The 15,106-nt window shown below is 62.2% G+C and overlaps 1 protein-coding gene across 2 annotated transcripts; it reads left to right on the plus strand.

The window, feature by feature from the left end:
- The first annotated feature begins 376 nt into the window (after positions 1 to 376).
- On the plus strand, positions 377 to 14,482 carry SLC4A3 (solute carrier family 4 member 3). Of its 2 annotated transcripts, none has more exons than XM_049711978.1 (23): positions 377 to 506; positions 1,058 to 1,198; positions 1,529 to 1,691; positions 2,302 to 2,579; positions 2,738 to 2,853; positions 3,265 to 3,464; positions 5,101 to 5,249; positions 5,400 to 5,580; positions 6,059 to 6,194; positions 6,475 to 6,658; positions 7,085 to 7,184; positions 7,634 to 7,818; positions 8,493 to 8,718; positions 8,927 to 9,145; positions 9,448 to 9,596; positions 9,779 to 9,973; positions 10,399 to 10,617; positions 10,976 to 11,065; positions 11,591 to 11,757; positions 12,447 to 12,700; positions 13,023 to 13,192; positions 13,349 to 13,522; positions 14,160 to 14,482. In XM_049711978.1, the coding sequence occupies exons 2-23, from the start codon at positions 1,148 to 1,150 to the stop codon at positions 14,235 to 14,237; spliced, it is 3,684 nt and encodes a 1,227-aa protein (XP_049567935.1). In that variant the 5' UTR covers positions 377 to 506; positions 1,058 to 1,147; the 3' UTR covers positions 14,238 to 14,482. The 2 variants fall into 2 exon arrangements, with proteins under 2 accessions (XP_049567935.1, XP_004262715.1); XM_004262667.3 differs by lacking the exon at positions 377 to 506 and adding an exon at positions 696 to 900.
- Positions 14,483 to 15,106: the final 624 nt, after the last annotated feature.

The raw sequence follows: 15,106 nt of genomic DNA on the forward strand, positions 1-15,106 counted from the left end.
ACCCCAGCATCCTCCTAAGTTCTCCTCAGGATTCAGGGACGTGACTCCACCAGCTATTAATGAGGGGTTGTTAGGGACATGGCATTGTGCTAGGTGCTCAGTTTCAGCGAGACCCCCAGAAGGTCAAATTGGGATCCAGTCGTTCCTTCCAAACACCTTTGCCCTTGGAAAAGGAGATGTGACCTAGGGGGGTGGAGGAGGGGGAGAGAGGGTGTAGAAACTGAGGTGCAGAATCTTAGAGCTGGATGGAACTTCGGAACTCCCCGTTTCCAGGCCCCTCTGGCTACGTTGAGGAAACCGAGGCCAGGGAGGTAACTGCCAAGGTCAAATGTTGGGCGCTGCCTGGTGGCAGAAGCCAGGCATCTGAGGCTATACCGGAACCGAAGGGACAGGTGGTGGGTGTTCCCGTAGGCCTGCGAGCTCAGTTCCCAAGATTGGAGGGGCTGGCGTCTGCGGAGGGGTCGCCTCCACGGCTCTTGCGGGGAGAGGAGGCTAAAAGCAAGGTGGTGCGTGCATCTGGGGATTGTGGGAGTGGAGGGCGGCGCACCCGCCTTCGGCAACGCGTGGGGCGCCGGAGAAGGGATTGCAGGGCAGGTGGGGTCCTGCGGGGGCCCACGCGTGGGGGCCGGGCCGGCCGGGGCGGGGTGAGTCACCGCCCGCCCGCTCCCATTGTGCGGCCCGGCGGCGGCGGCGGCGGCGGAGCTGCGGAGCCGAGCGAGAGGAGGTGGAGCCGCGGGCTGCGGGCTCCGGCGCCTGCGTCCGCCCAGCCCGCCAGGCTCGCTGCCGCCGCGGGCGCCCCCAGGCCGTCCGGCCCTGCGCAGCGACAGGCCCCGGGGCGAGCGCGGGAAGGAGATGGGGCGCGGCGGTCGGCCCGAGCCCCGCACGCTCCGGAGCCCCGAGGTACCGCAGGGCGGGGCGGGGAGCGGCGGGCCGGGCCCCGGGGCATCCCGGGCGCGGCGGGGCCTCGATGGGCGCTCGGGCGGGCGGGGGATCCAGCTCCGGGGAGGGGGAGGGGGGTCGGCCGCGCGAGGCTCCTGACCCCGCCCTCCTCCCCCAGGGCTCCCCATTAGGTCCGCGCAGCGCCCTCTTCTCACCCGGGTCACGGGTCCCTCAGTGAGTCAAAGTCCCCCCAGCCGCCTCTCCGGACATGGCCAATGGAGTGATTCCGCCGCCCGGGGGCGCCTCCCCCCTACCCCAGGTGACTGACGCTCGCGGGGGTGGGAGAAGAGGAGGGGGAGGGACCTCAAGGAGGATAGGGGTGTCTTCTGGTCGACCCTGGGACCCCCAGATCCAGGGATAGAGCTGGGCGGGAGATACGGAGAAAGAGGGGGTCTTTTGGTATTTCTCGGGTCTGTTGCCCCCTCTCCTCCCAAGCCCTGGAAGCCTGGGAGGTTGACCCCAGCCTGGGCCACAGGGAGTAGAAGACGAGTCTGCTGGTCTCTCCCATCTCCACCTAGGGCTTGGAGTTGGGGTGGGTGTGTGGCGTTCATGCGTCAGGGTTCCTTAGAAGAGGCTGTTGGGTTTGCAGGTCCGGGTGCCCTTGGAGGAGCCCCCTCTGAGTCCAGACATGGAGGAGGAGGATGACTTGGGCAAGACCTTGGCTGTGAGCAGGTTTGGGGACCTCATCAACAAGCCCCCGGCCTGGGACCCCAAGAAGCCCAGCCGCAGCTACAGCGAGCGGGACTTTGAGTGTGGGTAGCCTGGGGACCCCTAGTGTGGCCGCCCTCACCGCCATCACCTTCATTGCCACCATCACCGTGCTCACCACTGGCTTGGTCTCCCGGTGTCATCTTATGCTGGATGCTGTGCTGGATGCTGTGCTGGGCCACCATGCCATGTTAAGTCATCCTGCCTCACTTACCCATCACCTGTCTGCCTGCTAGGGGAGCTGAGCCCCAGACACAGGGGAGATGCAGGGAGATGGGCCTGAGGCCTCCCTTGGTGACCTTCATCTTCCTCAAGGCTCTGTCATACCTCTGGCCCTGCTCTCGTCTCTCTGCCACCTCTCCTCCCCTCCTTAGCTCTGCTGACTCTACTTTTCCCTTCCTTGCTGTGTCCTGTCCTCTCATCCCCGCATCCTCCCTGTCACAACCTCCCCTCTCCATCACTCCATCTCCCCGACTCTACCAGGCCTTCCCAATGACAGGCTATGGGTACAGGTGTTGGGGGGAGCCTGACTCTGGAGGAAGGACTAGGGTGCCCTTGTTTGAGGCCTTGAGCTAGAATAAGGCATGCGTCCCTAGGGTGGTGAGGGGCCCCCTTCTGCTGTGGGGGCCCCAACCAGCTCTCCTGCACCCCCAGTTCACCGGCACACATCCCACCACACCCACCACCCGCTCTCGGTGCGCCTGCCTCCACCCCACAAGCTGCGGCGACTGCCCGCCACCTCTGCCCGGCAAACCAGGAGGAAGAGGAAGAAGGAGAGAACCTCTGCTCCCCCCTCTGAGGGGACCCCTCCCATCCAGGAGGAGGGGGGAGCCGGAGTGGATGAGGAGGAGGAAGAGGAGGAGGAAGAGGAAGGGGAGTCTGAGGCAGAGCCTGTAGAACCTCCACCCACAGGGTCCCCACCCAAAGCAAAGGTAAGGTCTGTCCCCAGGGAGGGCTGGCTGCTCAGGGAGAGGAGGGGAGGCCTGGAGGGGGGAGGGGAGGCCCGGCAGGGTTAGGGGGAGGCGGGGCTGAGTGGGGTATTGGGGCTGAGTCAGGGCAGGGACCCAGGTCACACGGGGTTTATCCACAGTTCTCCATTGGAAGTGACGAGGACGACAGTCCCGGCCTCTCGGGGAGGGCCGCCTTCACCAAGCCCCTGCCCGCGGTGGGCCCGCGCTCCGACAAGAGCCCCCAGCACTCGGTCAGGTACTGGCCACCAGCCCAGCCGAAAGCAGGTCCCAGGCTCCTTCCTGACCCCAGTGGAGAAGCTAGGAGGAAAGGAGGCGGGGCGGAGGAGCCGGGGAGGGCGTGCCCCTTCTCTGCATGATTGGCAAGGAGGAGAGCACCAGAGGGCGGGCAGGGAGAGTCCTCCAGGAGAGAGAGGGTGTCTGGGTGAAAAGGAGGATGGGGACAAAGAAGAACTGGGGACCAGTGCAACGGGGGCAGGAAGGTGGAGGTAAGCTTTTCTCTCTGCTCAGGAGAGAGAAGTGTGTGTAGTCCCCAGGGGGCCTTTCCAGGCCCTGCCCCAAGCTGGGGGAGGACAGAGGAACCCCCTCCCCTGGCCCACCTCCACCGAGGGTCCCTGCCAGTTTCAAGGCTGCCGTGTTGCCTCCTCAGCTCCCCTAGTCCCCGGGCCCGGGTCTCCCGAGTCGCCGGAGAGAAGAGTCGGCCACGGAGCCCGTCAGCCAGCTATGACCTGCGGGAACGGCTATGCCCAGGCAGTGCCCTGGGCAGCCCGGGTGGCCCAGAGCAGCAGGTGCCCACTGATGAGGCGGAGGCCCAGATGCTGGGCTCCGCGGACCTGGACGACATGAAGAGTGAGTGACACCCACTTCCAGGGGTGCCCAGCCTGTGAGGGACCTTGGAGAGGCTCTGTGTTCTCCCCCACCCAGGGCTGAGCTCCTCTGCGGTATCCCTGTCTGCTGGAATGTGGCCAGTGATGGGGAACTCACTACCTAACCAAGCCATGCCTCGGGTGCCGGAGCTGAGACTTCCCCTCACGATGCCTTTGCCCTTCCGTCCTGCTTGTGTCCTTTGAGTCACCCCTGGAATAAGGCAGCCCTTTTTCCACACGACGTTTGGAGACATCATTGTACACCCCCTCCCCCGAGGCTCCTCTTCTTGGGGCAAACTCTTTCTACCCGCTTGGAACCAGGGCCCTGAGTCCCAGCCACTCCACCAGGCCCTGCCTCTCCCTGTGTCAGGAGCCTCCTACTCCCATCACACCACCCTCGGCCGGGCCTGGCTGTGATCTCGGCACGTTCCTTCCGTCTTATCAGTGCCCTGGTTTCTGTGCCACCTGTCCGCACCCATGGGGCTCTGTGCCCAGCCAGGGGCATCACCGACCCCGCCCTCCTCCCCCTTGGAACCACAGTGTGTGCAGGGGTGGGGTGGGAGGGGGGAGGGCTCTGAGTGCAATACGTCATGGAAAGTTGCCAGGGCCTGAGGACAGGGACAGGAACAATCCGATGGCAGCAGCAGCAGCAGCAGCGGTGGCAGCAGCGGTGGGATGGGGGGTGGTCAGGGGGAGGGCGTGTTTACAGACCTAGGGTGCAGGCTGGAAGCAGCAGGGAGCAGGCCTGGGGACCTGGGGAGTCGGGGTCAGGAGGCCCGGCCACTTTCAAGCTCTGGTTGGACCAAGACCACTGCTGTCCAGGCTCCTGCCTCTCAGGAGAGCCGGGGCTCTAGGAAGGAGCAGGGGCTGAGACCTTGGCCATCTGGGGAATGATGAGCCCGCTGGAGGAGGTCACAGAGCCCAACAGGGCACTGAGCCCTGGGCCCGGGGACGCTGAGGGTCAGAGCCCTCAGAGGGCTCCAGCCCCCAGCCCTCGAGACTCGCTGGCCTCAGAGGACTTAGAGATGTTTGTGCTGGACCTTGAGGACTATGACCTGTGGGAATCCATCAGGGGCCAGCTGAGCCCCATGGTGGGCGAACCGGCTTGTGAGTAACTGGGCTGCTGGCCTTCCCCCAGCTGTGGGCCTGGAAGGGGCAGATGGGAAGGAAGGGAGAGAAGCTCTGCCTGAGTCCGTCTGGATGTGTACCCATGGGGGAGTACACATGGGTGCCGAGGGGCACAGGGAAGGTGCCGAGGGGCACAGGGAAGGTGCCGAGGGCGCGGGGCCTGGTGACTTAATGTGGGTCCTGGCACTGCCGAGTAAGAGGCAGTGGCCGTGACCGGGGCTGTGGACTGAGTTGGGGGTCTGCCTTTTTACTGTGGCTTAGCCAGTGTCCCCATGTGACTTTGGACTAGTTCTTTCCCCTCTCTGGGCCTCAGTATCCTTATGTATGAAATGGCCCAGCTGGACGATATGGTTTTGTGGTCATGGTCCCTGGGTGACTGTGGCACCCCCCCCACCCCTGAGTAGAATGGCTGGGCAGAGCTGGAGGGGCTGGCAATGACCCCGAGGCCCTGAGCTGGAACCCTGGGACCGCCAAGCCCATCTTCTCCGCAGGTCACCGGCTGGAGGACAACCCTGGCGTGCGCCGGCACCTGGTAAAGAAGCCGTCTCGGACGCAGGGCGGGAGGGGCAGCCCCAGTGGCCTGGCCCCCATCCTGCGCAGGAAGAAGAAGCAGCAGCAGCTGGACCGGAGGCCTCATGAGGTACCGGACCCCGAGGAAGTGGGCCTTTGGATTCTTCTCGCCTCTCCTCCCCCCTTCTCCCTCCCTCCCTGCCTGGCCCATCGCCATGTCCCCAGGACAGCCGGTCCCACCTGGCGGCTCCCAGGCCTTCACCCTTGGCGCCCACCCCAGGTGTTTGTGGAGCTGAATGAGCTGATGCTGGACCGCAGCCAGGAGCCCCACTGGCGGGAGACGGCTCGCTGGATCAAGTTTGAAGAGGACGTGGAGGAAGAGACGGAGCGCTGGGGGAAGCCGCACGTGGCCTCGCTCTCCTTCCGCAGCCTGCTGGAGCTCCGGAGGACCATCGCCCACGGTAGGGGCCCTGCAGGCCTGTCCCGAGAGCTGCAGGCCCTCTTCACAAACCCCAGAGCTCGGCCTGTGCTGGGCTGCCCAGCTCCAGGGACTGCTCCCTGGAGCCCTGGGGCCAGGTGAGGTCTGGCTGCCACTTAGGGGACGTGGGGTCCAGCTGCCTGCACAGCCATAAGCTCTGAGGGGTGGGACTGTGCCCAGGTACCTAGCACTGTACCTGGGGCACAGTAGGTATCTGTCCACATGCAGTAAATCAACAGATGACCCCCTCTCTGGGCAAGGAGGGGCTGTGCCCTCACCCCGTGCTCTCTTTTTGCATCCTCTCAGGCTGGGCTGTGGCCACATGGAGCTGTGTATGCACCTGGGCACATCAGATGCTTGGCTCACCCAGCATGTCTGCCTGCCCTTGGGGAGCAAGCCGCTGGGGGGTGGCTTTTTTCTACCTGACGGGACCGTGCTCCCTCCCCTGACTGTGCCCCCAGGAGCTGCCCTCCTGGACCTGGAGCAGACCACTCTGCCAGGCATCGCACACCTCGTGGTGGAGACCATGATTGTGTCTGACCAGATCCGGCCGGAGGACAGGGCCAGTGTCCTTCGCACCCTGCTGCTGAAACACAGGTGCCAGGGTGGGGCGCCTGGGAGGGCGCCTTCAGGTTCAGCTGCCTTCCAGGAGCACAGACTCTACTGAGTGGCTCTCGAGCCTCTGCTTGAATACCCCAAATGATGGGGAGCTCATTCCTTCTTTATCTTTGGACAGTACCAACCGTTAGAAAGTTCCTTCTTACATTGAGGCAAAAAGGATGGAGGCCCTGACCCTCCGTTTCTCATTTCCTCATGACCTCAGGCCACCAAGGGGCTGTCTTCCTAACCTGCCTTGCCCCCTCTGCCCTCTCCCCAGCCATCCCAATGATGACAAGGACAGTGGCTTCTTTCCCCGAAATGCGTCCAGTTCCAGCGTGAACTCGGTCCTAGGGAATCATCACCCAACCCCCAGCCATGGCCCCGATGGTGCAGTGCCTACCGTGGCTGATGACCTGGGGGAGCCAGCCCCACTCTGGCCTCATGACCCTGAGGCCAAGGAGGTCAGTCACCTTGCTCTGACCTGGGCTGGGGGATGAGGAGGGCTTCCAGTTTCAGTGGAGGCCACAGATGGCTTCATTGAGTGGGTCAGGAAGGTTGGTTGCCGGGCACCATACTAGGGATGTGGGGGACCTACATTCAGGAGGGACCCCTGCCCTGGAGAAACAGAAATTTTAAAGGGGATGACGGGGCAGACCCAGGGGAGCCATTTAAACAAGGTAAGGCTGAGATGTAGGAGGGGCTTGGAGGAGGGTCCAGATCCTGCTGTGGGGCACTTCACCAATAGTCTCCACCCTGGCTGGGGACGGAGAAAGCAGGGCCCAGATCCAGGGGTTGGTGGGCAGAGTCCAGGCCTGGAACAAGGGATGGGAGGGCCTGCCATGGCCTCCGGTCTGGGTCCCAGCCCTATTCCAGTTCTGCGTCCTCAGAAGCCCCTCCACATGCCTGGGGGAGATGGTCACCGGGGGAAAAGCCTGAAGCTGCTGGAGAAGATCCCTGAAGATGCTGAGGCTACTGTTGTGCTCGTGGGTAAGGAGGGCTGGGCCCTGGGGGCATGTGGGCTACAGGGCATGGATGCCCCCACCATGGTTTGCTTGTCTTGAGCTCTGGCCTGCAGGCTGCCTCATCCATCCCCAACCAGGCCCCCACCTTGCCCCTGGTCTTTCTCTCAACCCATCTTCCCTAATCCTCTGCCTGCTTCCCATCCAGTTTTCTGCTATCTTGGATTGCTTCTAGTCCATATAACACTGTTGTGAGAATTAGGAAAAAGCACCCCTTCCTCAATACCCTTGATTTCCATCTGCTGGTAGATTGTAATAAATGTACAGACATACAAGCAAATAGGGCTTCTTTAGATTGGGGTTTCTTTGTGCAGTGCACAACCTGCTCAACTGTACATCATGGCCCCAGATATCCCCCCAGGGCCTGCCTTGACTGCTCCCCTTTGCCCAGCACCCTGTGCCTTTCTGTCCCCCCAGGCTGTGTGCCTTTCTTGGAGCAGCCAGCGGCAGCCTTTGTGCGCCTGAACGAAGCTGTACTCTTGGAGTCTGTGCTTGAGGTCCCCGTGCCGGTTCGCTTTCTCTTTGTGATGCTGGGGCCCGGCCACACCAGCACTGACTATCACGAGCTTGGGCGCTCTATTGCCACCCTCATGTCTGACAAGGTGGGTCCGGCAGCCCCCAGGCTGGGCGTTCTAGGCCTGTTCCCCTGAGCCCTGCTTGTTCTCTGTCCCACGCGCTGCCCCCAGTGGTATCCATGGGTACAGGGGTGCTAGTGGCCCTTCGGGGTGGAGGCAGCGCTCTGGAGTGGTGGAGGGAGGGGTGAGCTGCGGGGGAAAAGGGAGCCTTGGGCTGGGGCTATGGGAGGGGACAGGGAGGTGGATGCCGGAACGAAGAAGCCCAGACGCTGAAGCTTTGGATGTGACATGAGACTCGAAAGGGAAGCTGGACTTGGACAGGAGGGTCCTCTAGCCAGGGGTGATGTTCGAAATATTTCCCAACCAACAGGATGTGGGCACTCTCCAGTGAGTATGGAGGTTGGATTGGTAACGCTATGCCAGGCATCATCCCTTCAGTTGTTGCATTGTGGAAAAGTCTGGAGGCTCCCAGGGGAAGAGCGCGGGCAGTCATGGGGGTTTGGGAGGTGTTCAGGGCCGTGGCTGCCTGCTGGCCAGCAGGGACATGAGCCAGAGTTTTGACAAGTGGACTGGACCTGTGGATGTGGCTGAACGTCCACCTTGCCTCTGGGTCTCTGATGGCCCAACACCTCCTCCCCGAAGCGCCCCCTCCCAGGGCCTCCCTGGGCTGTGGGCTCAGTCCCTGGCTTTCCTGCCTCCAGCTATTCCACGATGCTGCCTATCAGGCGGATGACAGGCAGGACCTCCTGAGCGCCATCAGCGAGTTCTTGGACGGCAGCATCGTGATCCCCCCGTCCGAGGTGGAGGGCCGAGACCTGCTGCGCTCCGTGGCTGCCTTCCAGCGCGAGCTGCTCAGGAAGCGGCGGGAGCGGGAGCAGACCAAAGTTGAGATGACCACCCAGGGCGGCTACGTGGCCCCTGGGAAAGGTCAGACCCTTTGGGGCCCGGAGCCCCCTGAACCTATGCCCCCTCCGCGGCTCCCACGGCTCTGACCCCAGCCCCATCCCGACTCTTGAGCCCTGCACGTCAGCTTCCAATCCCTGACCCAGGTCTCTGCACTGCGTCCCAGGCTGGGAAGGATTGGGCCCAGGGCCTGCTCCAAGCACGAGGTTCCAGCAGCCTCTTGTTCCCCCAGAGCTGGCGATGGACTTAGGGGGCTCCGAGGCGCCCCCTGACGACGACCCCCTGCTGCGCACTGGCTCGGTGTTTGGGGGGCTTGTCCGGGACGTGAAGCGCCGGTACCCGCACTACCCTAGCGACCTGCGGGACGCCCTGCACTCCCAGTGCGTGGCTGCCGTGCTCTTCATCTACTTCGCTGCCCTCAGTCCCGCCATCACCTTCGGGGGGCTGCTAGGTGAGGGGCGGGAGGAGAGGTGAGGGGGCTCACTGTCATCTGCAGGGTTGCTGGGTCAGGGTGTCCCAGTGGTCACTTCTGGGATGACAGTAAAGTGAGAGGGGGTGGGTGCAAGGGGTGGGAGATCCGGGGTGGGGGGCTGGTGGTGAGAGGCAGGAGGGCTGAGAGTGGTGAGGGTCCCTAGCTACCACTCTGGGGAGCTGCTCCATTTTTCTTGGGTCCCCAGGTTAGGGGAAACTAGACGAGAAAGAGGGGCCAGGTAGAAAGAGCCAGGCCGTCCCACTGACCCTCGCCCGCCCCAGGGGAGAAGACAGAAGGACTGATGGGTGTGTCTGAGCTGATCGTGTCCACGGCTGTGCTTGGTGTCCTCTTCTCTCTGCTGGGGGCCCAGCCGCTGCTTGTGGTCGGCTTCTCGGGGCCACTGCTCGTCTTCGAAGAAGCCTTCTTCAAGGTGACAGCCACCCTGCCCCTCCCCAGGGCTCACCTGCTCCACCCTGTGCCCCTGGCCCAGGGCATGGGCCCCTGCGGTCTTTCCCCCTCCTCTCCCTCGGGGTGCACCTCCTGCCTGTCCCGTGGGGCCCCGAGGGCCGGGTCAGATGGCTGTGGTGACCGCCTCTCTCTCCCGCCCTCCAGTTCTGCCGAGCCCAGGGCCTGGAGTACCTCACAGGCCGGGTGTGGGTTGGCCTCTGGCTGGTGGTCTTTGTTCTTGCCCTGGTGGCCGCGGAAGGCAGCTTCCTGGTCCGCTACATCTCACCCTTCACCCAGGAGATCTTCGCCTTCCTCATCTCTCTCATTTTCATCTATGAGACCTTCCACAAGCTCTACAAGGTGGGCCCTGAGAGGTCTTGGGGGGGTGGGTGTAGGTGGGGGCTGGGCAGCACCCTGGGAAGGAGAGCCTGGGGGAGGAGGGACGAGGAGGAAGCCTCTGTAGGCTGTGGGCATGGGGGTTGAGGACGCCCTAGGGCTACGTCTGAGCTGAAGGGCAGGGAGTCAAACCCAGAGGTTTGAAGTCCAGGATTCACCTAAACAGGTATGGGACGGAAAGGGGGCGTTGTCAGGGCTACGGGTCTGGGGTCCTTGGGTCACTGTATGTAGAGGAAGGGCGTCTGTGTGTGAGATGGAGCTGCATGTCCTGTGTTATGTTGCCCGGTCAGGTGTGGGAGGGGCCAGCCCTCTCCCTCACAGGTGTACTGATGCTATGAAATCAGGCACCTGCCCAGGTGAGCACTAGGGCAACCTCGTAACCCACACAGGTGTTCACGGAGCACCCACTGCTGCCATTCTACCCCCCTGCGGGAGCCCTGGCTTCTGAGCTGGACCTGAATGTGAGTGCCCTGCCCCCCACCGAGGGGCCGCCGGGCCCCAGGAACCAACCCAACACGGCTCTGCTGTCCCTCATCCTCATGCTCGGGACCTTCCTCATTGCCTTCTTCCTGCGCAAGTTCAGAAACAGCCGCTTCCTGGGTGGCAAGGTGCGTGGCCGGCGGGAGTAGGGCCTGTGGACCCCCTGTGGGTGTCCCTCGGTTCCTGCTGTCTCTGCCAGGCTCCGCTCGAGAGAGGGGCTGTCCCCTTCTCCCGGTCATGGGAGACCTCATCCAAGTCTGTGCAGCCTCTGCCCCTGTCTGAAGCCTCAGAGAGGTGTAATCAGGAGAGGAATGCTCTCCTGGGCTGGGCTGGGCTGGCACCTGTGGGGTTTAAAGGGACAGGTCAGGGGACCTCTGGCTCCTGCTCAGGCCCAAGAGGGGTCCGGGTAAAAAACCCCCATGTTAGTTTCCTGACCCTCCGCTCCATCCACCTTTTGCTCCCTTCCCCTCATTGGCCCCTCTCAAGGCTCGCCGTATCATCGGGGACTTCGGCATCCCCATCTCCATTCTGGTGATGGTCCTGGTGGATTACTCCATTACAGACACCTACACACAGGTGAGTGAGTCCCGACCCCCTCTGGCAGCTGGTTCTCACCCCAGGGCCTTGAGAGGCAAGCCATAACATGTCCCCATTGCGCCAGCAGCCGGTCAGGGCTGGAACCCAGCTTTCCTAGTGGAATGGCTACGTGCTGGGGCTGCACAGGGGTGGGTGGGCTGGGGTTTTCAGAAGCAGCTGTGTGGTCCAGCTGAGGAGGCCGGCCAGGGAGTCTGGGGCTGTGTGTGACGCTTAGTCAGGACTCCTGGAGGAGCAGGTGTGGGACTGGGGGCAGAATGACAGGTGCCCCTGCAGCAGGTCTCCTGGCAGCTCCGGGGCTCAGGGAGAAGGTATATCATTTCCTCATTCGCTGCCAGACCCCTTGGAGGAACAGTGACTTTGGAGGATACAAAACTGATTTTCCCCAAACCTGTTCACACCCACATTCCCTGGAGTCCTGGTACTGGAGACACAGAGCTGGGTGGGAGCAGCTGCTACGTGGAGTTGCTAGCGGCCCTGAACCCGGTCTTCCTTCTGGTCATGCAGAAGCTGACGGTGCCCACGGGACTCTCAGTGACCTCCCCCCATAAGCGCACATGGTTCATCCCGCCCCTGGGTAGCGCCCGTCCTTTCCCGCCCTGGATGATGGTGGCAGCCGCCGTGCCCGCCCTCCTGGTCCTCATCCTGATCTTCATGGAGACACAGATCACCGCGTGAGAGGGCTGGGGGCGGGGCGGGGAGCCGTGGGATTGGCGGCCAGAGGGTGTCCGTGGGCCTGGGGCGTGGTTTCCCCGTTGTGCTTTTTTTTTTTTTTTTTTTTTTTTTGCGGTATGCGGGCCTCTTACTGTCGCGGCCTCTCCCGTTGCGGAGCACAGGCTCTGGACGCGCAGGCTCAGCGGCCATGGCTCACGGGCCCAGCTGCTCCGCGGCACGTGGGATCCTCCCGGACCGGGGCACGAACCCGCGTCCCCTGCATCGGCAGGCGGACTCTCAACCACTGCGCCGCCAGGGAAGCCCCCCCGTGGTGCTTTGACATGATATCTGTCTGTTACCACCACCACTTGCAGGGTGGCACTTGACAGTCCTCAGAAAACCCTGGCAGCATTTTCTCTCAGTGACGCTCACATGTGTCTCATTTTGGTTAAACCACAATGATGTGGTGAGAGCTGGCATCTGGCTTTTGTGGTGTTTTAAGTATCCACAGTATGGGAATTTGCCTCAGATTTGCTTAAATATGAGAACTTCAATTTGAGAACTTGAAAGAGGAAGCGGGCAGGTCCTGGGAGAGTTCTGCTCTGCATGTCCTGTCCCCTCTACACCGTCCCTGCTGTGAGTGCCTGACCCTGTCGCTGGCCACCCCCCCGCCCCCGACTCACCCCCGCTTCCCATCCTCTCCCCGCAGGCTCATTGTCAGCCAGAAGGCGCGGAGGCTGCTCAAAGGCTCCGGCTTCCACCTGGACCTGCTTCTCATCGGCTCCCTGGGTGGGCTCTGTGGCTTGTTTGGGTTGCCCTGGCTCACGGCCGCCACCGTCCGCTCGGTCACCCACGTGAACGCGCTGACCGTTATGCGCACTGCCATTGCTCCCGGCGAGAAGCCCCAGATCCAGGAGGTGCGGGAGCAGCGGGTCACTGGAGTGCTCATCGCCAGCCTCGTGGGTGAGAGCGCCCACCTTGCACGGCCCCGGTCCCCACCCCCCAGACTTGCGTTCTTGGACCTTAAATCCTTTCTCCATCCCAGGCTTGACCCAGATCCCTTCTGAGTTTCCAAACGCATCGTGACTAGCCCCTGCTCTGACCCCCAGACCTGCTTCTTGACACTCCATGTGCCTTTTTGCTTGAGCCCTTTCTTGGCTCTCTGTCCTGTTGCATCTTCTCTTGGTCACAGTGATGAGGCCCGGCTCATCTCCTCCCCACCAGGCCCTTCCATCCTCACGGGGGCTGCCTGAGGGGTCACGTAGGTGTGTGTCACCTCCTCCAGGCCTGTCCATTGTCATGGGGGCTGTGCTGCGCCGGATCCCACTGGCTGTGCTCTTTGGGATTTTCCTGTACATGGGGGTCACATCGCTGTCTGGCATCCAGCTGTCCCAGCGTCTGTTGCTCATACTCATGCCAGCAAAACACCATCCCGAACAGCCCTATGTGACCAAGGTAGGGCCAGGAGGCACAGAGGTGGGGCGACGGGGTGATGGGGAGCGGCGGGAGGGCCGAGGGATCTCTGGGCTGGAGATGGACTCTGAAGGATAAGCTGGGACCTGGGGACCCGAGTTCCTAGAGATGTGGTGAGACCTGACGCCTGTTCCCCAGGTGAAGACCTGGCGGATGCACCTGTTCACGTGCATCCAGCTGGGCTGCATCGCGCTGCTCTGGGTGGTCAAGTCCACGGCGGCCTCGCTCGCCTTTCCCTTCCTGCTGCTGCTCACGGTGCCCCTGAGGCGTTGCCTCCTGCCCCGGCTCTTCCAGGACAGGGAGCTACAGGCGGTAAGGGAAGGCGCTTGGGGCAGTCTTAGGGGCTCGGGCCCTGGGTGCCAGTCTTTGCTGTTGTGTGACCACAGACAAATTACCTAACGTTCCGAAATCTCATTTTCATCTGTATGACGGGGCTACTAATAGATTCTCCCTTATAGGATCGTGGTGAGGATTAAACACAGTTCCAGGTAAAGCAATGAGAACAGTGCCTTGGTGTGAGAGAGGCACAGGGCTGCTGTAGACAGCTGTGTCCTGAACAAAGGCACACAGCTGAGGGATGAGCGGGCGTGGGGTGGTGCTGAGATCCATTCTGAGCCCTGTTTTTGTCAGCTAGAGGAAGGGACATCTTTTTGAAAATCCTCCGCCCACGCACGGTGTACAAAGGTACCACAGGAGCTCAGAGCCCCAGGAAAGTGCTTCTGTGTGGTAGCTGCTATCATCATTATTATTATTAGGAGGTATCGCTGGGGGGTGACCTCAAGGTTTTGGCCAGAGGGAAGTGCTTCAACCTGGGGCCACAGTCCCTGTAGTCAGTGAGGCTTGGAGAGGTCTAGGGGCAGTGAGGGCTGCCGGCCCAAGGAGGAGCTGGGGAGCGGGAGGCGGTGAGTCCGCTTCCCGGCCTCTCCCAACCTTCTGCTCCCTTTTGCAGCTGGACTCTGAAGATGCTGAACCAAACTTTGATGAGGACGGCCAGGATGAGTACAACGAGCTGCACATGCCCGTGTGATCCTCCACCATGGTGCCCCTTGGAGACCCCGACACCTTAGTGATTGACACCAGGCCCCAGTCAGAGCCCAGCCCTAGGGCCAGCGGGCTCGTCATGACCCAGAGATGTGCCTGGAACCACTACTGATGCCACGACTAGAGTGGCCCCCTGACTCTGCCCTGGCACTGACCTCGTCTCACCCAGGCCCTTTCACAGACCAGACCGGCACAGGCTTTGAGCTCATTATAACCACACTCCTTGTCTTGTGTCCGCCTCACTTTCTTGGTTCCATCTCTGGCTTCTCGGGTCATACTTATCCATCTGGAATTGGAAGAATTCTATTTTCAGGGTCGTCCAAATCAGGGAGAGTTTTGAGGCAAGGACAGAATTCTTGGAGGAAAGGGAGAGAGAATCAAGACCACAGAAGGTCAGAGCGGGATCTTATCAGCACCCCCTCGAGCCCCCCCCCCCCCCCCCCCCCGCGAAGTACAGTTGAGGAGCTGGAGGCTCAAGGTCTGGCTCAAGGTCACACGCTGTTAATCCAGCCCCTGCTTAGAAGGGGGAGGTTGGGGGATGGGAGGGGGAGGAGGTTGCTCTGCTTTAGCCACTAGGGAAATCAGAGCGTCCCAATGGCTGTGGGGCTACAGAGGGGAATGGAAAATGTTTATTTTCTTTTCCTGATCCTTGGCAGTCCAAAGAGCAGGGACAGGAGCTGCCCAATCCCCTAGACGCCAGGGTCGTGCTGGCTTTGGGGTCCCTGGACCATTTTAGAGTCTCCAGGCTTAGAAGAGAGGCAGTTCTGGGATTCCTGAGGCCACTCCTTGCGTGCAACACTCTTTGTTACGCCAGAAATAACCTGGGAGGCCTTGCAGAGGGTGCAAACTGGGAGC

This window comes from Orcinus orca, chromosome 7 (assembly GCF_937001465.1).
Source record: "Orcinus orca chromosome 7, mOrcOrc1.1, whole genome shotgun sequence".
NCBI classification, from domain to species: domain Eukaryota; kingdom Metazoa; phylum Chordata; class Mammalia; order Artiodactyla; family Delphinidae; genus Orcinus; species Orcinus orca.

Coding starts and splice junctions, on each gene's coding strand:
- SLC4A3 (XM_049711978.1), top strand. CDS start 1,148: ATGGCCAATGGAGTGATTCCGCCGCCCGGGGGCGCCTCCCCCCTACCC. Junction 7,819..8,492: donor CCACCCTCATGTCTGACAAG/GTGGGTCCGGCA, acceptor TCCTGCCTCCAG/CTATTCCACGATGCTGCCTA. Junction 11,066..11,590: donor TTACAGACACCTACACACAG/GTGAGTGAGTCC, acceptor CTGGTCATGCAG/AAGCTGACGGTGCCCACGGG.